Source organism: Macrotis lagotis, chromosome 5, assembly GCF_037893015.1.
Source record: "Macrotis lagotis isolate mMagLag1 chromosome 5, bilby.v1.9.chrom.fasta, whole genome shotgun sequence".
NCBI classification, from domain to species: domain Eukaryota; kingdom Metazoa; phylum Chordata; class Mammalia; order Peramelemorphia; family Peramelidae; genus Macrotis; species Macrotis lagotis.
In genome coordinates, this window is record NC_133662.1 from 150,016,515 (window position 1) to 150,040,631 (window position 24,117).

The following is a 24,117-nucleotide window of genomic DNA, read 5'->3' on the forward strand; positions in this document are numbered from 1 at the left end:
ATTTGTATCATAAAACAGACATATATATATATATATATATATATACATATATATATATATATATATTCATGATGCAATATGAGTAATATATATGTGAACAATATAAGTAATATATTATAAGTTATAGATAATATAAAATGTAATATGTAATATATATCTATATATAACTTATATTGTTCACTGTTGGTTTATAAGAGTTAATCTTGTTTTTTCAGTTAAACTGAAAGCTTTTTGAGGGAAGGGACTTTTGTCTTAAGCTTAGAGTCAAAAGAGCACTAGCTTCTAATACTGGCCCACACATTTCCTTGTGTTACCCCCAGAGTAGTCTCTTTCCCACCTCAAGCCTCAGTTTCCGCATCTTTCAGATGGAGATCATAACACCTGCAGCCAACCTCCTGAAATAATTGTGAGGAAAGTTCTTTGTAAATCTTAACAACCCTTTGCAAATGTGAGCTTTTAATTTTATTATTCTGCTTCTCAGACTCCCTTGGAGTCTGTCTGGCAGGGTAAGGAACTAAAAGTAGGCACAGAAAGTAGTAGATAAATAAATAAGTAAATACTTATTTGCAAATCTAAAGAGAGTAGGTGGGATGGGAAAAGTGTACTAACACAATCTGCTTTAAAGCTTATAAAGTACTTTATTATTTACTTACGGTTTTGGATCACAACTACTAAGTGATAATGAAGATGAAACCGAAGCTTAGAACTTTAAGTAACTCACTTGTCACAGGTACAGAATATCAGGGGCTCAATTTGAATCCAGGTTTTTCCCACTCACAACACCTTTCTTAAAAGATCACATATAACTAAAACCATGTGCCTCGTGACTTATGGCAAAATGAAGCTAGATGAATTTTCTCATTATAAATCATTCTAACAATTTGGAAATTGGAAGACTGGTGAAGATGAGCAATAAAAATGAACAGAAAAGGAGAAAATCAAACTAAGAATCAACCATTGTTCTTTCCCTTTTTCTTCCTCCTCCTTTTTCCCCACTGCCAACACAATTTTTCCAGCTTCATTTTGCAAAAGTAAACATAATCAAATTTTGAGACCTAAATTTTGTAGTTTCAACACCAAAGTTCTAGTTTTCTAAATCAGGGATTGCTGAAGTCATTCCTCTAGGATAAGGTTTTGCTAATGGTACCACTATGTCCTTTTAAAAGTAGCAGGCAGGGGCGGCTAGATGGCGTAGTGGATAAAGCACTGGCCCTGGAGTCAGTAGTACCTGGGTTCAAATCTGGTCTCAGACACTTAATAATTACCTAGCTGTGTGGTCCTGGGCAAGCCACTTAACCCCGTTTGCCTTGCAAAAAAAAAAAAAAAAAAGTAGCAGGCGTAGATAGGGGAGCCTTTACTATTCTGGTTTGCTTTAGAGAGTGGGGGAGAAAGAAGAAAGCAGCTGTGGAATCTTCCTTGGGGTGAACAAATGCTAGAGTAATTTTTGAATCTCTGCCAATCACACCAAAAGAATCTTGAATTCAACCTTGAACTTTTGAACCTGTTGGATTTTTTTCTTTTTTTAGATCTTATCTCAATTATTTTAATCCTAATCTCTTACATGGGCTGGATCAACTGTGCTGAGGCATAGTTACTTTAATAAGTTATTTAGCCTTTCTTACACTGTTAACTGGTGGTGTTGTTCCACGGTGATTTTCCATGACAGTGTAGAATTACTTTCACCTTTATCTAATATGATCTGCTCTTGAATCCCAATGGATTAATAAACAAAGTGAAGCTATCAGATTAAAGGACTTTGCCTGGGGTGTCACTATTATTTGGTTGAAAAGTTAATAGATTCTGGTCATCCCAATAGCTTCCTTTTACTTCTTGTTCCATCCTTTCTGATCCTAAAATTTTTCTGTTTTATATACATGATGGAAAACTAATATTTAGTGTGCTTTGGGGCTGTTGTCGAAGAACAGGATTGGACATCTCATAAAATTAAATTATGTTCTATTACCCAAATGTGTCTCTAGGTTCCTTTTTTAAAAACATCAAAAAATATTTCAAGATAATTGTGTTTGCAATTCATACTTTAAAAATTAATAATTATATGATCAAGCTCTTTTTTCCTTGGTGTTATTGTAAATGAATGCTTGTAAAAAATATTTTTTTCCTATAAATGATCAATTTTGCTTTTTTGTCCATAAATTTACTACATGTCTAGATTATTGTAATAGTCTGCAAATTGATTTTTATAGAAGAAGAAACCTCATGGTCAAATGAAGTTATTTTATGTATTGGAGAGAACCTTTATAAGTAGCATTTTCCTCTTAACATCTCTATTATAATCATTTTGTTAGGCAGTCATTCATTCAACAAACCTGATTAAGCAAGTTACTAAAATAATTCCCTGACCTCAAGGAGGTTTTAATATACTTATCCATTCTACATTACTACTAAATTTCAAATTATTATCAGATCATTTCCCTGCTCAGAAACTTCCACCATGAACCATTGTCTATGAAATCCAAACTTCTACAGAAGGATAAAAGTTTTTCACCTCCAACTGTATTATGAACCCTTTCATGTAGCCAGATTATTTGTTCACTATTCCTCAAATATAACATATGAGTTCCTGTCTCTGGGCCATTACTGAATCTTGCCTAAAATGTCACTCCTCTCTCATTCCATCCAAGCAACCTAAATCAATCCTATTCTCATATTCGAACCCAGTTTGTCTTTTTATTTTTTAGCTTTTCAGTATTCATGATAATATTAAATTCTGACCATACCAAGAGCTAAAAGAAAAGAGATTTTACTAAATGGAATTTAGTTCATCTTAATTCCCTCTGTAAATCTTTTTCAAACTAGATCATGGGTCTTAGAGCTGAAAAAATACCTTAAAACCCATATAAATAAATGACTGATGAGGAAAGATGAGACTCAGATAGGGCAAATGAATTATTTAAGTTTACATAATTTATATTACTCAGGTCCTAACTCCAAACATAGTAGTCTTTCCATCAGAATGCAACAATTCCTCAAACTGATCTTTTTCTTTTTCTCTTGAGAACATCACCATTCTTCCAAATCATTCAGGTTTTGGACCTCAAGATTATCCTTGATTCTTTCATCTCTTTCATCTCATATTCCACATATGTAATTCTGCCTCCTTTACATGTTTTATACCCACCCCCTGCTCACATGATCTCTCTTCTCTTTTAGTACAGGTCTTTAACACATCTTACCTAGACTACTGCAATGACCTCCTAATTGTTCTTCCTACCTCCAAATTCTTCTTTGTCCAATATATCCCCCAATATCTGTCAACTTGATTTTCCTAAAACACAGATTATATAGACTATCCTCTACACTCAAAAACCTTAGTGGATCTTGATTGCCTCTAAAATAAAATATAAACTCTTTAACTTGACATCCAAAAATCTTTTACATTATGTTTCTTCTACCCTTTCTGTTCTATTTCATATTACTTTCCTTGTCCTTAGTCTCTGTTCTAGTCAGACTGACTTTTTCCTTTTTCCTTGTACTTACCTTTCCTGCCCTCTGACTCCCCACCGACTTGATCATCTCTTAAATGTCTTGAATACAATCCCTCTTCTTTCTCATAACTATGTTTCATCAAAGTTCATGGTCCCCTTTGTGAAATCTTTTCTGATATCTCTACTCATCAGCACTTTCTACCTCCTATAAGTACTTTACACAATCAATTTTTTTCTATACTTTGTGTTTTACTTATTTCTGTTCATACTGTATCTTCTTCCTCCACCCTCCCCAGGAGAGTAGAGAATATCTTGCTTTTGCCTTTATATCCCCAGGGCCCAGCACAAGGCATTGTTCATTCATGGTAGATAGTAATGTTTGTTGAAATGAATTGAATTTTTGGTGTAGATATAACTGTCCACACAGTGGTATTACCTGGGATGAGTCATGTCTATAACTGATTGTGAGATTTTGTGAAGATCCAAAGAAGAAACAGTATCATGGAAAGAGCACTAGACTTGAAATCAATAAAACCTGAGTTAGATTCTTGTCTTGGACATGTACTACCTGTGGGGCATGTATCTTCACCTCTCACAGACATATTCTTCATCTGACGATAATAATAATACTTACCTCTCAAGGCTGTTATGTGAATCCAATGAGATTTATTTGTGTGTGTGTGTGTGTGTGTGTGTGTGTGTGTGTGTGTGTGTGTATAAAATAGTACTTTGAAAATGTTAAAGTTAAATAAATGTTAGTTGTTACTGTTGTTGCTACTCATGATCAAAAATAAAGAAGGACCCCATGTTAATTATACCATTACTTGCCTAGTCCTTTTAGAATTTTCTTTTCCAGTTTTTGTTCCTTGTTGTTGAAAGGCTCCTTGACTATAGACGTGGGGCATTCTCCAGCAGCTACTGGTTCTTTTTCACTGTCATCATTTGCATCTTCATATTCTCCTTCCTCATGGTTGAAAGGTTCTGTCTTCTCAGACTTCTCCTTATCTTTCACACTGCTCTCTTTCCCCACTAGGCTGGAGGCAGACCCATAGGTCTTAATAATGTCTTCCAGCTGTCGATTGAGCTCTTCTGAAATATCACTCCCCATATTTTCAGGGGCAACACTCACTTCTTTCTCAGGTACTTGAGACTTGGGCTCCAGATTCTGCCCAACATGTTTGTCCAGGCCATTTTGATGAGGTAATGATGAAGTGTTACTCTCTGCAGAAGGGGGTGACTGCTGTCCAGCAGACAAATCTGTGTATTGGTTACTCTCCATGCTTGGTCTAGTACCTAGAGTCAAACATAATGAGGTTTAATGTAAGTAAATTGTACATGAATGGGATAGAGCAATGCTTATTTTGAATGGATTTATCACACATATCCAAAACAGATGGTTATTACAGACTTATTGTCTAAATAGGACTCATGTTCATAAACATCTATTATTAGAACTGAAATGCATAGAATGTTTTTTTCAAAGTCATTTTTCCTTTCTTATCAACATAGGAATTTCTCCCTCCCTTCTCTTTTCCCTTCCTCCCTTAACTTCTTCTCCCCCCGCCCCGGCCCATAATTTCTATTATGGAAATTGAAAGTATAATTACAATCTGTTTTTTCCCATGTTCATAGTTAGGGACAGCTAGAAGGTGCAGTAGGTAGAGAGTTGTCTCTGAAGTCAGGAGGATCTGAGTTCAAATATGGTCTCAGACACTTACTAGTTGTAAGACCTTGGGTAAGTCACTGCACAGGGGGTGGCTACTGTCCAGCAGAAAAATCTGTGTGTTGGTTTCTCTCCATGCTTGGTTGCCTTGAATCCAAGGACCAACTTTAGTTGTCCTGATTCAAATCTGGCCACTGCACCCATGGCTCCAGAAGAAAAAGTGAGATTGGTGACTTAGCACAGCACTCCTTTATTCAAATTCAGTTCATGTGCTTGTCATGACATCACCTCCCTGATATCTTGGTCTCTTTGATTATGAACAAAGATCATCATGACTCAGGGTGAATCAGACTGAGCAGTTTTACCTTAGGGCACCTATTTTCTTATATAGATAGCTTAGGTTCATAACCTGGGAAAACAGCTCTGTAAATAACTCCTACCCCAAATTATATATATTTTTCATATTGTATAAATTTTATTAATATCACAATTATAATTGGAGAAAATTTTTCCAATGGCAATATTACACATAAAAACAAATGTGGAACTAAAATCATTGTTTATATCAGGCAGCATATAATTTTTAAATGATCACTATTTGGATAGTATAATATTTAGAAGCAGAATTATAAAATCTCAGAGCTGGACATAAGTATCTATCAAAATAACCATCTGTGGTATAGTAGAAAGAACTCTGGGCAGGGCAGAAAGCCTTAGTCTTAGTCCCAGCTCTAATACTAGCTGTATGACCTTGGGCAAGTTACTAATTAATCCACTCTGAGCCTCAGTTTCCATAGATACATCAAGGGTGTTGAATTAAACCATAATAGTAACTTACATAAAGTATATTTAACTGGTAGGAAACCCTTTCACAGAAAGTATTTCCTTTACTTGCCTAAGATTTCTTTTTGCTCTAAAATTCTATGATTTAATTGGTCTAACTAGCATGAAAGTCAATAATAAAATAACAATAATAATATTTGTCATATTTTATCAATGCTATTTTATGATATTTTGTTCCAACACAAATGTTGAAAGAAGAGATGAAGTAAAAATGTTTATATGAAAATATTGCAGCTTTGGCCACTCAAGAGCATTTTGGAAGTTTGAATAGCTTGCAAGAGCCAATTGTTAAATTTTTAGTGTAAGCATTTACATCTTGAAAATATTGTTTAAATGCTACAAATTAGGGCCTGATTTATTTTTTTATTGATATCTATAATGAAGAAAAAGTTAATAATAGAGTCAAATCCAAAGGTCTCAAAAAGTATGGGAGGATATTAGTGGAAGTATCGGAATGTACTTTGAACACATCTGTCCCCAAAACAAAGAATTTAAGATCAATCAATCAATCAATCAATTTATTTAAGTGTCTAATATAAGCCAGATAGTGTGCCAAGACCTTGGGATAAAAAAAGAAGCTAAAGACTCCTGCCTTCAAGGAACTTACAATCTAAGTTAGGAGACAACACATAAACAAACATACATACAAGATAAATGAGGAATAATTAACAGAGGGAAACATTAGATTTAAGAAGGATTGGGAAAAACTTCCTATAAAAGATGGAATTTTAGTTGAGACTGAAAGGAAACCGGGGAAGCCCATAGATGGATTTGAAGAGGGAGATCTTTGCTATTGGGTTAAAAAATGTGTTAGGGAATAAGGTGTAAGAAGACTGGAAAGTTTCCTTTCAGTGCCAAATATAGGAGTTTGTATTTGATCCTAGAGGACACAGGAAACCTAGAGGAGACAGGAGTTTATGGAGATGAGGGGAATATTGCAATTTAGGAAAATCACTTTCCTGGCTGAAGGGAGGATGACATAGTGAAGAGAGACTTCTGGAACACAGACCTACAGAGTGATGGTAGTGTTAGAGGAGAGAGATGTTGCAAAGGTGAAATCTCAAGACTTTGGCCACAGATTGGAAATAGGAGGGATGAGCTAGTAAGGAATGAAGAATGACTTTCAGTGCTCAGCCTGAGAAATTGGGAAGATGGTGTTGCTCTCTATAGTAATAGGGAAGATAGGAAGGAGGTAGAGTATGATGGAAAAGATAATGAATTCAGTTTGAATTCAGAATGTTTCAGATATTTACAGAAATCCAATTTGAGATCTCTGAAAGGTTTGGGAATATGTGACACTGAAGTTTAGCTGAGAGTTGGGGCAAAATTGGTACATTAAAGTATCAACAGCATAGAGATGATGGTTATATATGTGAGAACTGATGAGATCATCAAGTGTATAGGAGAAGAGAAGAGGGTTCAGGACAGAACCCTAAAGGACACCTATGGTCAGAGGGCATAACCTGAATGAAGAGCCAGCAAAAGAGACTAAGAAGTAATTCTCTATTTTTCAATTTAAGAATAATTTTCTTGAACAAAACAATCTTTATATGTTAAAATGAAAATGTGGAGTCTTAAGCACTTTCAAAGTTGTTACCAAACTTAGTAGGGGAAGAGAACTTTTTTGAGCTGAGGGGATGTGGTATAATGAGTTCACTATACAGAGTCAGAAGTCCTGGATTCAAGTCCCACATTTGTCAATCTATAACAATGTAACTTTGACCAAGTTGCTTTAATCTCTGTGAATTCCAGCTTTGTCAAGTGTAAATTTATGAATGGGTTATAGCAGGGGATAGATTTATAAATGCATTATTGTGTGTTTCTAGAAAATGAAGGGCAGTTATATTTTTGTGGACATTCTCCTTCAGTTACTCCTTAGTTCAGAACAGTGTTGGCCCTGGGTAGTTGAAGGGAATGCTAATGGAGTGAAAATTCTGGCAGTTCCTATGAATCTGAAAGGGCTTTGAGTTTAGATAGATCCAGTAATAAACTTTATAATCATCTAAGGAGAGGCTTATCAACAAGATGGATAAAGGATGTTGACTTTGTCAGTCACAGGAACTCAAAAGGGCCATCTCCTGAGATACAAACTGCACTCTTGTTTAACTAGTCAGATTTTTGCTTCTGACAAATGTAGTGGAAGATCAGAGTAGAAAATGGGGGGGTAGTGGTTGGGGAGATTGGGATGCAAAGGACTGTCCTATTACAGATGCACTCACACTAAGAAAGGGAGAATTCCAGGTGGCTAGGTGGTGCAGTGGATAGAGCACCAGCCCTGGAGTCAGGAGTACCTGAGTTCAAATCCATCCTCAGACACTTATTACCTAGCTGTGTGGCCTTGGGCAAGCCACTTAACTCCATGGCCTTGGAAAAAACCTAAGGGAAACAAAAAGAGTTCTAACCTCTGCTTTGCATCTGATGAATAATGATTGGAGGAAGAATTAGGATTCAAAAGATGAGGAGGACTCTCTCCATGTCTGTGCTCTGGGACACTTATTCTTCTGTTAGTTATGTTTATTTAACTAATGATATAATTAATCTAGCATAATAACGAAAGGTAGAGATAACTCTACCTTCAATGAAAAATGTAGGAGTCAAGAGATGGACAACATTTCATATACTGTCAAACTTGGTTGATGTATGATTAACTTGGCCGATCTGCTTTTTTTCTCCCTCTTCTTTTATTTTTAGATTTTATTTATTTTGAGTTGTAATTTTTCCCCTAATTTTACTTCTCCCCCCCCCACAGAAGGCAATTTGCCAGTCTTTACTTTGTTCAAATGATATACACTGATCCAAATTGAATGTGATGAGAGAGAAATCATATCCTTAAAGGAGGAAACATAAAGTACAAGAGATAGCAAGATCAGACAATAAGATATCAGTTTTTTTCCTAAATTAAAGAATAATCCTTGGTCTTTGTTCAAACTCCACAATTCCCTCTCTGGATACAGATGGTATTCCCCATCACAGAAAGCACCATATTGTCCCTGAATGTTGCACTGATGGAATGAGCAAGTCCTTCAAGGTTGATCATCACTCCCATGTTGCTGTTAGGATGTACAGTGTTTTTCTGGTTCTGCTCATCTCATCAGCATCAGTCCATGCAAATCCCTCCAGGCTTCCCTTAATTCCCATCCCTCCTGGTTTCTAATAGAACAATAGTGTTCCATGATATACATATACCACAGTTTGCTAAGCCATTCCCCAATTGAAGGACATTTACTTGATTTCCAAGTCTTTGCCACCACAAAAGGCTGCTATAAATATTTTTGTATAAGTGATATTTTTACTCTTTTTCATCATCTCTTCAGGGTATAGACCCAGTAGTGGTATTGCTGGATCAAAGGGTATGCACATTTTTGTTGCCCTTTGGGTGTAGTTCCAAATTTCTCTCCAGAAAGGTTGGACGAGTTCACAGCTCCACCAACCCACCAACAATGTATTAATGTCCCAGATCTCCGACAACCCTTCCAACAATGATCATTATCCTTTCTGGTTATATTGGCCAGTCTGTTTCTCCCTCTTCTTAAAACCTATTTCAAAAAATGGCTCTCCAAGAAAGAGGTATGAGTGGGAACTAGAGAGGAGGGTTATATTCAGGAGCTAGTTTTCTCCTCTTTAGACAACCTGATCCCTACACACCTCACCCCCTTCCTCATACTCTCAAGGGGTTATCATATTGGTTCCAGACTTAGTGTAGACATCTGATGGACCTTAGACCACTATAGTTAAGGCTTTCTAAACTCAAGTGATTCACTGGCCTCTGTCTCCTTATTATCAACAACCTAGTATCTAAATTAGATTTTGAGAAGACATTCACTTTGGACAGGTAGTAGAAGATGGATAGAAAAGTTCACTGTATAGTTCTATAAAAGTGGTGTCAGGAATACTAATTCTACCATGAATTCAGGCCTTACTGGTAAAAATCTTACAGAAAAACTTAATTCTTACTCTACTATCATTTTCTTTGCCAAAAAGGACTTTTGGAATAGAAAGAACAGAACAAAAATGGCTAAAAAGGAGTTGATACCTAATATCAACAAGGAATGAAGAAGAGAATACCTAGCTGCCTTTGATGAAGTGAAGTCAACTGTTCCAAGTAAACATTAAATAACAAAATAACTAATATTAATAATAAGGTAATTGATTAGTAAAAGAGCTAATACCCCCAAACCAAAAATAATATTTGACAGATTGATCATGGAAATAGTAGTATAGGATTAGAGAAGATAAAATGTTGCTTCCATTTTCAAAACAGGGAAGTGAAAAGATTCTGCCCGCTGTAGACCAAACAGCTTGATGTTGATGCCTGGAAAATCCCAGAAAAGATTATTAAAGAGATGGTTGCTTAACAACTATAAAGGGAAGGAGTGATTGCACAAAGCCAACAAGGCTTCAACAAGAAAAAAATCACTTCTCAAAAGAGGAATTGCAAGTGATTAACAACCATATGAAAGAATTCTCCAGATCATTAATAATAGAAATAAAAATTTAAAAAAACCCTGAGTTTTTAACCTCGCCACATTCAAGGGACTGGTGAAAACTAGTTTGATTGGCATGGCCCTCATTCCTAGAATATAAGCATGGTAGGAGTAATAAACCTTGAGACCAGGTATTACCTCCCCTAGTCTCTTGCTAGATGGTATAATTATAAGTGTTACCTGTCCCTTTCCCTAATTCTTCAATACTTATTGGACAATTTAGAAAATACCCTCATTTTACTGGTCCCAATTATTCTGCTATCTTCCTCTATGGATAGCCCTGGCAGTCTTCTCTTGGTGCCAGCTGACTCTATATAAAAATCTACATAATTTTGAGCCTAGTGGGGTATGTGCTTTTGACATCAGTATGAAATCCAATGTAAGGATTCATGTCAGGGAGTCACTCACTATGTGTTAACCTTGGCAGAAAGCAATGGGAGCCCCACACTTATTCCCTGATCACTATTCCCTGTTCATATTTGTTCTTTTCCTCTTGTGAGTAATAAAAGTTTTATAAACTATTATTCCTGTGTGGCTCTGTTGTTCTATTTCTGAATTCTCATGTACAACAATGACAAAAGATGGAAAGAATCGATGTTGGAGGAGTTGTGGAAAGACAAGAACATTAATGTTTTGATGGATCTGTGAAGTAGTATAATTATTCTGGAAAGCAATTTGGAATTTGGAATACAAAATGTCTAACTACTGACCCAGAGATTCCATTGTAAGACATATATCTCAAGGAATTCAGTGAGAAAAAGAAAGGCTTCATATCTGCTAAAGTATTTGTAGTAAAACTTTTTGTGAGAGAGACATGGTTAGAGAAAATTAAAGAAAAAGCCATTTTGGGGTTTCAACGTATTACAAACTCAATAGGAGTCAATATGTGATATGGCAACCAGAAAATCAAATTTATTTTCAGACTACTTTAAGAAAAACATAACTTCCAAGAATTGGGAATTGATAGTCTCACTGTACTCTGCTCTGACCATCTGAAATATTGTGTTTACTTCTAGGCACCAGAATAGTGAAGGGATTAAAATCTATTCCATGAAAGAATTATTGAAGGAACTGGGACATGCCCATCAATAGTGCAATAACCAAACAAGTTGTCTTACATAATAATAGAATATTACTATGCATAAGAAATTAATAATGTGATTAATATAATGAAGTAAGAAAAGACATGAGCTGATGGAAAGTGAAGTAAGCAGAGTCAAGGAAACAATATACACATGTATTCTAAGATTGTAAATGGAAAAAGTAACAAAATAGTTGAAAATGAATGTTATAAGAAGAAATCCTAGAGACTTCTTCCCCATTCCTTTGCAGAGATTGGGGGAGTCTACAGGTGTGAAATAGTGCATATGATGTCAGAATTTTCCAACAATTGGTTTTGTTCAATTTTTATCTTTATCCCCCCTTTTTTTGTTTTGTTTTTTTTTTTTTGCAAGGCAATGGGGTTAAGTGGCTTGCCCAAGGCCTCATGGCTAGGTAATTATTAAGTGTCTGAGACCAGATTTGAACTCAGGTACTCCTGACTCCAGGGCTGGTGCTTTATCCACTATGCCACCTAGCTGCCCCTGCCCCTCCTTTTTTAAAAAAAAAATTCTGTTATTAAGGAATGGCTTTCATGGTGGGGGAGGAAGGAAAGCTATAGAGGGAAATCTTGGCATTTTAAAAACAAAAGATGTAAATTATATGTGTGTATTTATTTATTCATTTTTACAAAGGAACAAGCCACGTTAGATGTACCTTCTTTTCTTTTGTTAAATATGATTAAACTGATAGATGAAAATAATGCTATTAATATAGTTTATCTGACTTTTTATAATATTATACTATTAATAATATTTAGTATACTATTAATGTTAATAGTATACTATTCTTGTGGAGAGATATATGAACTGGTTGAATGGCCAGACTCAAAGTATGGCTCAGTATCAAAAGGGCAAGTATCTAGCAGAGTACCTGGGGAATCAGTTTTTTGGTCCAGTGCTATTTGACATTTTTATCAAAGATTTGGATAAGGCATAGATGGCATGTTTATTAAATATAGAGAGGAAGACTAACATTTTAGTTGGAAGAATCAAAAGATTATGACAGGCTAGAATACTGGTCTGAATCCATTAAGATAAAATATAATGGAGATAAATTTAAAGTCTTATGTTTGGGTTCAGAAAAATAATTTCATAAGTATAAATGGGAAAGGTATGGTCACAGGCCGATGTTTAGTAGTTGTTTATGTTTAACGATATGAAAAAAGTACACATGATGTACTTTTAAATTCTATATTCCCCATTGCCTTGAAAAATCTAAAAAAAAATTCTATATTCATTAATAATATTTCATCCCAGTACTTCTTTTATTCTGGACATTCAACAAAACTTGTAAATTAAGTCCTAATTTGTAGAGTTTGCTGATTTGAATTGTAATACATTGAAAATTTAACAATTAACTCACATGGATGGGTTCAAGTTGACTTTCTCAAATGTCCTTGCATGGAAAACTAGCAGTTTAAAAAATATTGTAAATTGTTTCAGTGTACTAAAAGATCAATATGGACCAATATGTGATATGGCAACCAAAAAAACTTTTAAAAAGCATAACTCCCAATGATAGTCTCATTTTTTTCTGTCTTGGCTATCAGAAATATTATCTTTATTTCTGAACAGCAGAATAGTGAAGGGAATCAAGTTCATTCCTTAAAAGGATTAGTTGTAGGAACTGGGGATATTTATCTTAGAGAAGAGGAAACTCTAAAAGGACATGACCGCTGTCTTCAAATATTTGAAAGGCTGTCAAGAGAACAAAGAAGTGTAGACTCAGAAGCCAAGATCAAGAACAATGGATGGAAGTTGTAAAGATAGAAATATAGGCTTGATGTCAGGAAAATAATTCTTAACAATTAAAGCTATCTCAAAGTGAAAATGAATTGCCTTGGGAAATGGTGAGTTGCCCCATATTGGAAACCTTCAAGGAAAGGCTAGATAATGACTTTCCAGGTGTGTTGTTTGGGATTCCTTTTGGGGTGGATATTGGTTGGCCTAGAGAGCCAATGAGGTCCTTTTGAACTCTGAGCTTTTTCTAAGGCTCTTGATTTTCTTATTGCAAGGACAATGGAGGAAAAGAGGCATTGTATGATCAAAGGCATTAAGCTCTATGGCATAAATAGACCATATTCATTCAATTTTTGAGTACTTTATTTGTTTTGGCACATTGAGACAACAATCCATCTAGATTTTTTAGAGGTATGACTGCTTATTATCATAGGATGACAAATTTAAAGTTAGAAGGAGCCTTAAAGCTTGTCAAATTCACCCTCTCATTTTACAATAAAGAAACTGAGGCTCATTCCCCAATTGACAAATGGTCAAAGGATATGCAAAGGCAATTTACAGATGAGGAGATCAAAGCAATCCATAGCCATATGAAAAATTGCTCTAAATCATTAATTATTAGAGAAATGCAAATTAAAGCATCTCTAAGGTACCACCTCACACCTCTCAGATTGGTCAATAAAACCAGAAAGGATAATGATCATTGTTGGAAGGGTTGTGGGAAATCTGGGACACTATTACATTGTTGGTGGAGCTGTGAACTCATCCAACCTTGCTGGAGAGAAATTTGGAACTATGCCCAAAGGGCAACAAAAATGAGCATACCCTTTGACCCAGCAATACCACTGAAGAGATGATGAAAAAGGACAAAAACATCACTTGTACAAAAATATTTATAGCAGCTCTGTTTGTGGTGGCAAAGACTTGGAAATCAAGTAAATGCCCTTCAATTGGGGAATGCTTAGCAAACTGTGGTATATGTATGTCATGGAACACTATTGTTCTATTAGAAACCAGGAGGGACAGGATTTCAGGGAAGCCTGGAGGGATTTGCATAAACTGATGCTGAGTGAGATGAGCAGAACCAGAAAAACACTGCATACCCAACAGCGACATGGGGGTGATGTTGAACCTTGAAGGATTTGCTATTACAGCAGTGCAACAGTCGGGAACAATTTTGGGCTGTCTGCAAAGAGTGCCATCTGTATCCAGATAAAGAGCCCATGGAGTTTGAACAAAGTTCAAGGACTATTCCCTTTAATTTATAAAAAAAAACCAAATATCTTATTGTCTGATCTTGTTACCTCTTAGACTTCTTGTCTCTTCTTTAAGGATATGATTTCTCTCTCATCACACTCAATTTGGATCAAGGTACAACAAGGAAACAAAGTAAAGACTGACAGAGTGCTTTCCTTGGGGGGCGGGGAGGGAAGTAAGATGGGGGGGATTGTAAAACTCAAATAATATGGTATCTTTAATAAAAAAAGAAACTGAGGCTCAGAGAGATTGACATAGCTCTTAAATGTCTGAGGCAGTGTTGGAACTCAGGATTTATTGACTCCAAGTCCATCAGTCTATCTTTAATAAAAGGTTTTTCCATTGGATTATGTAGCATTAGTTTACAGTATAATCAAACTTGATCTACATGCACCCCATATTAGAATCCCAAAATTATTGAATTGAAAGGAATTTGTTTTATCCTCTTTATACCATTTCACTTAGGGATCTCATCAGCTATCATTTTTATGCTTTTGATTTAAACCTAACTTCTCTCCTAACCTCCAATCTCTCCAACTTCATACTGAACATCTTGACCTGGATGTTCTATAGATATCTTAAATGCAATGCATAAAATTAAACTCATCATATTTTCCCCTCAATCTTTTCTAACTTTTCTATTACCACTATGATCTTTCAAGACTCCCAATCTCAAAACCAAGGTGTCATCCTCAACTTTAATCTTCTTCCCTTTCTATCTTTGTCTCCATCTTCTTCCTTTTCCATATTCAATCTGTTTTGAAGTCCTTTTAATTCTACCTTTTAAACATCACTTTCTCCTCTATTACTGCTACTACCCTTGTAAAGGATTTCATCACCTCACTCCTGAATTAATGAATAGCTTCTACTCAATCCAGTCCTTCTCCACTCAGCTGCCAAACTGATCACCTTAAAGTGTCATCTGCCTTTTCAATAAACTACAATGACTCCTTATCACCTCTAGGTGATCCTTTATTTGGCATTCATAATCTGTCTCCTCATCCTTTTCAGTCTTTTTCAAACCTTCCACCCCACTATACATTCTCCCATCCAGTTACACTATTCACCATTTTGTCCCTTGGACAAGACACTCCATCTCTTGACTATGCATTTTTTTAATTTTTGAAAGTCAATGGGTAAGTGATTTGCCCAAGGTCACACAGCTAAGTAGTTATTAAGTGTCTGAGGTCAAATTTGAACTCAGATCCTCCTGACTCCTGTACTGGTGTTCTGTTCACTGTATCACCTAGCTACCCCCCGACTATACGTTTTCACTGTCATAATACTCTCCCTCTTAGACTAAAAGTCCTTCCTAAAGTCTGATCTTCTACAGAGGCCTTTCAAGTTCCTTCTTAATACTAATGCATTTCCTGTTGATCTCTAATTTATCCTGTACACAGTTTGTTGCATTTATTTGTTTGCATGTTCTCTCCCCATGGGACTGTGAGCATCTCGAGAGTAGGGACTTTTTTTTTTGCTTTCTTTGGGTTCCCAAAAATTAGCACAGTACCTTGCATATAATTGATTCTTAATAAATACTGTTTGACTCCAAAGACTAACATACCTGAATAAGAATCACCTCAATAAAATAAAATGGAGATAAATGTAAAGTCTTATGTTTGGGCTCAGAAAAACAATTTCACAAATATAAATGGGAATGACATGACCACAGGTTTAGTGGTTGTTTAATGTTTAACAATCTATGAAAAAAAAGTACACATGATACACTTTTAAATTCATGATCATCAAGACTTTTCTTGAAAATTTCAAGTGACAAGGATTTCACTTCCTCCCAAGGCAGCCCAATTGATCCTGAATTCCTGTAGTCTACATGTTTTAATTAGGTTACAGCTTATCTAGAGCCATCTTTGAGATCATCTCATCTAACTCCATTCTATCCATGAAGAAAATGATCTCCATAGGGGTGAAGTGACCTTTATCTAGTATAGATAATAAACAATAGAGCTTTGGTCTTATCACAAGTTCTCTGACTTCATATCTGGATCTCTTTCAACTATAACATGATTCCTGCCCTTCAGATACTATAATAAAGTTACCAGTTAGTCTCTGAATCTTAAAGAAAATATGTAATTTGGGTTGATGCAGGACCACTTGTATGTAAGAAAGGACCCTTTCCATATTACAATGTGGATCATAGCTGTAGTATCGATCCTTAGATAATCAAAATTTATTTCTGCACTAAACAGCCTTCATAAAATCCTACTGTAATGATTCATTGTGGAGTGGAAATGACCCTTTCTGAAGTCTATACTAGTAGAATCCAAGCTCTGGCAAGTTCAATGAGGTCAGAAAAGCTTGAAGCAATGGACAGAGCCTGCTTTCAGAAAACTATCCTAGCTAGGTATGGAGAGGTATAGCATCAGCATGTAGACTGATCACTTATTCATTCTTTGACCATGGCAATCCTTGAAACAAAGACAAACACAAAATAGCCCCTTCTGCTTTTGCCAAGATGATAGTAGAGTGAAAGAAAAGAGGAGAGAAGCCACCAAGAATAACACAGTTTTAGACTGTATAAACTTTAACTTAGCTGTTGATATGCTAAATGTGAGATCTTTTTCCAATGACCAAGTGAACATACATGAATATCAATCCTGATATTCTTTCTATAAATGAAACCAAAGATAGAAATTTTATTCAATATAAAGATGACTTGCAGGTTGTCCTTGGAGAGCCAAATAAAGGAGTTAGTGAAATTGCTTTTATTGTGAACTAAGAACAAGAAATATTTGATCAACTTGTTCTGCAGAAGTTTTTATCCAAAAAACTATCAAGAAACTAATTGCAGCTTATGTACTTACATCTGTTGCAAAGGATGAAGAGATAGAGAAATTCTTTGAACAATTGGATGAAGACCTCTGACTTAAATCTATAAATACCTTGATAAAGAAGTGGGACATAGTACATAAAGAGCTGGTCTCTGACAGTAGATCTGCTTTTGATGCATGTTAGTTCTGTGATACGGGGCAAGTCACTTAAATGCTTACTGATACAGGTAACCCTTTAAGACTCTAAGTTGCACATGGTAGTGATGATCAACCTTAATGGACTTGCTCACTTCATCAGTGCAATAATAAGGGACAATTTTAGAGTATCTGTGATGGAGAGTACCATATGTATCTAAAGAAAGAACTGTGGAGTTTAAACAAAGACCAAAGACTATTACCTTCAATTTAAAAAAAGTTGTCTTATTTACTACATAATTTTGCTATTTCTTATGTTTTATTTTTTCCTCAAGGATATGAATTTTCTCTCAACACTTTCAATTTTGATCAGTGTATAGAATGAAAACAAAGTAAAGATTATCTGGCTGCTTTCTTTTGGTGGTGTGGAGGAAAAATTGTAAAATTCAAAACATTACAAAAAATGATAGGTGGAAACTACTATTGTATATGATTGGAAAACAAAAAAAATATTTATATTTTTAAAAGTCTATAAGTTGCAAGTTATCCATCTCCATTGACCGGAATTTCCTTTTTGGGATTTCCCTATACCAATATAATCACAGGTTCAGTCAAGCAAACAAATATATAAACAAACTTTAATACTTGGTGGCCTCAGTGCAAAGGTAAGGATAGGTGAGGATAATGAGAAACATATTCTAAGATTTGGAGCTTGAATAAGTATGAGAAGTCAAAAATTTCTTATACCTATTATAAATGCTTTCTTTAAGAAAAGTTTTGGAATGTCCTAGACATGATAAATAATATCACAAAAATGAAATTTACTATATTGTAACAGAAATAAATGACTCCTTATTCATGAAGAATTCATTTTAAAAAATCTTTCTTAGGTTGAAAATACTGCAGCTATTCATAGACCTGTTTGGCACAGAATATTTAACCTCTTATGTTTTTGTTATCTGGGCCCATTTGCTCTTCCTTAAAATGTCTGATGGTCCTCTTTTCCTTGAGGTTTATGTTGCCAGGTCTAATGAGGACACTTGACTGGCTTTAGCCCCACAGCAGCTTAGAACTCTTGAACTCTGCCTCTCAAGTGGTAGAGACCATCAGCATACACATTATGCTTGTCTTTAGGATTCATTCTTTTTTTAATTATATAAATATTTTATTTGTTTTCCAATTATATACAATTGTAGCTTCTACCTATAATTTTTGATAAGATTTTGAATTTTACACTTTCCCCCCTACCCTCCCTTCCTTCCTCTCTCCCCCCACAGAAGGCAAAATGACAATCTTTACATTGTTTCCATGCTATGCATTGATCAAAATTGAAGGTGTTGAGAGGGGGAAAAACCTACCTAGGATTCATTCTTTAAGAAACTGACTTTATCTGGTCAGAATACTTATTTGTTAGAGCAAAGATTAAAAGTAATACAATGGTAGAAGAAAAAAATAAAAATGAGAAAATGATAATTAATTTACCCATTTAATCAAGATTGTAAGCTTGAGGACAGGTACCATCTTTTGTCTTTTTTTATATTCTCAGCACTTAGCACAGTGATAGACAAAGAGTAGGCACTTCATAAATGTTTAATTGATTTAAAAATTATAATCATTTCACACAGAAATTAAATCAATAAAAATTAATTGCTATAACAAAAAAGTCAAAAGTATCTAAAAACATTTTAGTCAGAAACACTTGATTTAATTACCAATTAGAGATCAGTGGCAACCACAAGTAACCCTTTTTAAAATACAAGTTTATTTGTAAGTTATTACTTAACAGGGTAATATAAGATGATCAACAGCATTATCTTATGACACAGAAAGAAGCAATGGAGAGTGAAATTAGTTTAAAGAAACCATGGGAGATACAATTAAACAAAATCCTCCCATGAGAGGAAACTGGATGGAGGACAACAAATCTATATTTTTCTTAAGTGAAAAATATCTGCAAGGATTTATATACTATGTATAGAACTTATTTTCATCACCAAGAACAATAGAGCCACCATATTTGGACTCTAATATCACAGCCCTGGATATGCTTATAAAGGCAATAGAAGTGGCATTAAAGAAAAAAAAGAAAAAATCAGGGAGTTAGACCAAGTATACATGGAGAAAATCTATAGGGCAAAACTGTGGGAATATGATTAGGTTACAAAATATCTGAGGGAGAAGAAAGTACCAAAGATAAGAGGGAAAAAAACTTAATCACTGTCCTACCCCTCACCAAGACACCAGCAACTGCCCTATGTAGCTACTTCTCTAGCTGTATAAACATTTTAAGAGGATCTGCAAGGACCTTCTTAATGAAACAGACTGTTAGAAGAAGTATTTGACAGTGGAACACATCTTCAATAGTAGCAAACATCAATTGAGGCATAATACAAGGAACTGTTTGCTCTCCAAGAGTAGTCAATCCTGTGTTGGCAGAGATTGAGTACAGGCCTCAGGGAGAAGAGATTCCCTATGGATAATGTGACCTTCCAGGTACTCCCTCTTGCACATGTCATTGTGATGATTTCATCAAGATCTGGAAAGAATCTGTAATCATTTAAAAGAGTTTGGCTTATTCATCAGTGCAGAAAGGGCAATGAATGAGGAAAGTTTATTGCACAGATTTCAACATGCATTTGAATAGATACTTTATAGAGCTTATCCAACAATGTGGGTATATACACATACAAATAGACACACATTATATATGTATATATGTGTGTGTGTGTATCCCACATGTGAGAGATTGGTGTGTATGTATATGTATACATGTGTGTATTATGCATGTGTATAGCTATATCTCTGTGTGTATGCATGTGTGAATTGCATATGTGTACAAGTATGTGTGAATTATAGATGTTTGTATGTGTGTATGAGATACATAGTATGAATGGACAAACTGGATTCAGAATGTCAAAGTGGAGAAGGAGAGAAGGCTGAATTGCATTTGGAAAGCCACAGAGCTGTTTTACTGACTTTAAATCTACCATCAGAATTAAGCCTTATTTTTTCAATACTAACATTATACTGGCTTTAGCTGTAAGACTTGGAACAGCATTACCTACAAAGAACAAAAGTTGTGACTCAAATAGAGAGCAATGGAGAAGCACATGGTGACTATGAACAGGCTGCCACATATAACCATTAGGAAACACTGGGGGGAAAAACACCAAGTGAAGGAAATCAAGAAGATACTGTATGATGGGAAGAGAAGATTGAGATTTGACAAGTGTATAGCCAAAGCATTCCATGAGTACCTTACAATGATGGAAGAAAGTAAATGAAGCTTCCAGTACATTGAATAGATCCCCCTTGTGTTGAACTTTTAGGAAACTCTAGATAAGAGTCACACATGGGTAGAGAAGGCTTGGGTGGATAAAAATCTATATTTCTAGAGGAGACTTTCAAGTTGATGAGATGCCCCATGCCCCCTCAGACATTTGAATTTTTTGAGCATGACATAGTTGTACAAATTAAAGAACTCTCTCTCTCTCTCTCTCTCTCTCTCTCTCTCTCTCTCTCTCTCTCTCTCTCTCTCTCTCTCTTTCTCCCCTCTTCCTCTGACTTTCTATCATTCTGTCTCTGCCTATCTTTAAATATATATGTGAGTATATACACACACATATCATAGATAGCCAGAACAAATGAACCAGAAGTTGGGGATTAAACAGGAAGATTGAACAGGAAGAGAATTGGCTGAATGTTCTTTAGGAAATGGTAATTCTCCATTAAGTACTCTGAAACTTAGCATGCATCTTTCAGTACCAATATTCTACCCAGGTGGTAAATCAAAGAACACTACATACAATCTTTGAAGAATTAAATATGAGTATTAATCAAAGAACAATGGCCGGTCATATGGGTATGTATAGATGTTTGAATGCATATACATGTACATGCAAATACATCCCAGGACATAAAGAACTACAAAGAAAAACTGGAGTAAAGGATGATAGAAAATATGTGATGGAAAGAAGGGAGATATGCTGGTCACATGATGAGATCAAGAAGTAACTGGTACCTTGTATGCTTCACAGGTATTCTTATGATATGAGGAGAAAGTGAAAGTTTTCAACACAGACAGAGCACCCCCCCAATGGTATACTTTGGGGAGAAATGTGGTTAAGAATTGCAGAGGATGAGCAGGTATAGATGATTTATCATTTGCATCACTGGAAGCAATATCCACACTGATGTTACTATTGGATGCATTTGAAAAAATATCAAGTAAGGTAATTGATTCTATGATATTAATAGGCACATTAAATATTATTTTAAAGTACTTGATTTACTACAAAGAACAAAGAATTTTGTTTCTTTTGGAAACAAATTGGAATTTTCAATGCAAATAGGTTTTAGGAACAAAAATATTTTTGTTTTATATTCTACGCAACAGTTAGAAATCTGAGGACACAGTGGTTTCAAGGAAATAACTTTGAATTTGCAATGTCTGATCCCAATAGAAGGTTCAAGGCCTGGCTTTCAGTCTCTTAATATTTACTGTGTGACATGGGAATGTAATTTAGCCTCTCTGAGTCTCAGTTTCTGAACCTGCAAAAAGGGATTAATAATAATAATAAATAATGCTCTTATAAGGTTGCTATAGAGAATCAAATAATGTAAAAGAATTTTATAATCAGATCTGATAAACCTTAGAGTGTATGATTTTCCTCGGCCTATGTCCTATCAAATACTGCAGATTAAATAGTGCTAGTACTTGTTACATAATTTTTAAAAAAAATTGTAATAGCTTTAACCTAAGCCAGCATTTAGGTCTCTGTTGATTAAGCACTGTCAGTATCTAATGATCCATTTATCAGTTGGATATTTAACTGTAAAATTGATTACTCTTATTATAAAAAGAAACCCCATTTTGGGCTCTTAGTGTTTTGATACTGGTGAATATAAGTGGAATAATGTAAGTACAGGTGCTTGTATGAGATAGAGGTAATGTAGACAGGTCCCTCTCTCCTACTCCCTCCAAGGCAAAGAATTTAACAATGTAACCTGCTACATTAACTAAATACTGACAAAAAGTAAATTCTCCTTCTTTATACTATTTCTGTCTAGTCAGTCTTTTCTAAATCAATTTTATAAAGCACCTCTTCACCTTCTTAATCACAGGCATTTTAAATTTGACCCTCCTAGGGTACACATGTTCATCTATATATAGCTTCTGCTGCTTCTCACACCACCAAGCAGAAAGACACATGGCACCCTTTGTCCAGCCAGAAGTTATTTTAAGCTCTTCTAAAAGGAGGTTTGGTATTTAGTTAACACTTCATCCTTGAAAACCTAGGAAGGAGAACTTTATTTTTAAAAAATTAAATTCCAAATGGGAAGAATTAACAGGTTGAAAATATATACATTAAAAAATGATTAGCTAACACACATAAATATCTGCATACTTTGAAGAAGTCCCTTTGGTTGAAATCAGGCCAAAATGTGCTCAGATTCTACAAATAATAAATGTAAATAAGTAGCCTGAGCACACAGAATCTGGGTTTGGATCAATGGAACTTGTATATGAATTCGCCTTATACTTTTCAGGTGTAAAGATTGCTCTAATTCCATATAGTAAATCTATGGTAAATCCTTTGCATTTTCATATTATATATGCTTTTAATAGGAACAATGAATCATTGAAATTCAGGGACTGTCATTTCCTAAAAGTAACCTGACAATGGTAGGAGAAGCCTAGTTTAGGAAAATTTCTGTGTTTCTTTTTCATTATCCCTTCTTAGCAAATATTGATCTAATCAATTGCTGATGGTAAAAAACAAAAAGTAGTATTACAAAACTTTCTCCTTGTATAAACTTTATTATCTTGACTATTTTTTCTTTCTTGGACTGAAAACTTTTTAATACCAGTTTTGGCAGAAGGTTATATGACTCCCATGCCTTAAAACTGAGGAGTATATTAATAAGTACAAATAAAACAAGGGAAAGAACTTCAGCAGTTCACAACCAATCTTCAAGTTGAGCTGTTTGGGCAATGTACACCAACCCACCCCCAGCCTCACAACTTCTAAGCTTGTTTGAAAAAGTGTTTGTTGAACTTACCAGTAGGTGAGGAACAAAGCAAAGAGAGGAAGAGAGAGCCAGAGGAAGGAGGTGGTTAAAAAACAAAACAAAAACCCCAAACGAACCAACAACAGGTCAGGGCAGGAACCAGAGCAGGACACTCACCCCTGTTCCTGCTGGAGAGAGAAAGGGAAAGAGAGAGAGAGAGGCACATGGAAACATACACACACACACACACACACACACACACACACACACACACACAGAAACATGAGGAAGGGGTGGGGGCAAAGCAAAGGACTGAAGCTTGGATGACACACATAGCAAAGGATAAGTATTTTGCAAAATTTAAGTGTGATACCTCTTAAAGGGTTGGCTCAGAGAAAATTGATAAGCTTCTGGGGCTTAATAGTTTCTACCACTTTACTATTTTTTTTTAAAAGAAAAATGGATACAATCAGAGAGACCCTTTCCCGACTGCATTGAAGATTAGAAATACTGACAGCTAGAGTGACTTTATTTTGGGTCAGTCCATTTTTTCACCCTGGAGGACTTTTCATTCTGGGTGTTCAAGGTTTCTCAGTTCTTGATGTGTATCCGGTGTGGTTTGTGATTTTTTTCTTCCTTTTCCTTCTC

At 35.2% G+C, this 24,117-nt stretch overlaps 1 protein-coding gene across 1 annotated transcript in view; it reads right to left on the minus strand.

The window, feature by feature from the left end:
• The window catches only part of TXLNB (taxilin beta), a 78,661-nt gene extending 54,975 nt beyond the window's left edge, over window positions 1–23,686 (minus strand). The window contains exons 1-2 of the mRNA XM_074187705.1: window positions 23,521–23,686; window positions 4,275–4,739 (exon numbers count right to left, since the gene is read on the minus strand). Coding sequence (XP_074043806.1) covers window positions 4,275–4,725 — 451 coding nt within the window. The 5' untranslated portion in view covers window positions 4,726–4,739; window positions 23,521–23,686. The remainder of the gene's footprint in view (window positions 1–4,274; window positions 4,740–23,520) is intronic.
• Between the last annotated feature and the right edge of the window lie 431 nt (window positions 23,687–24,117).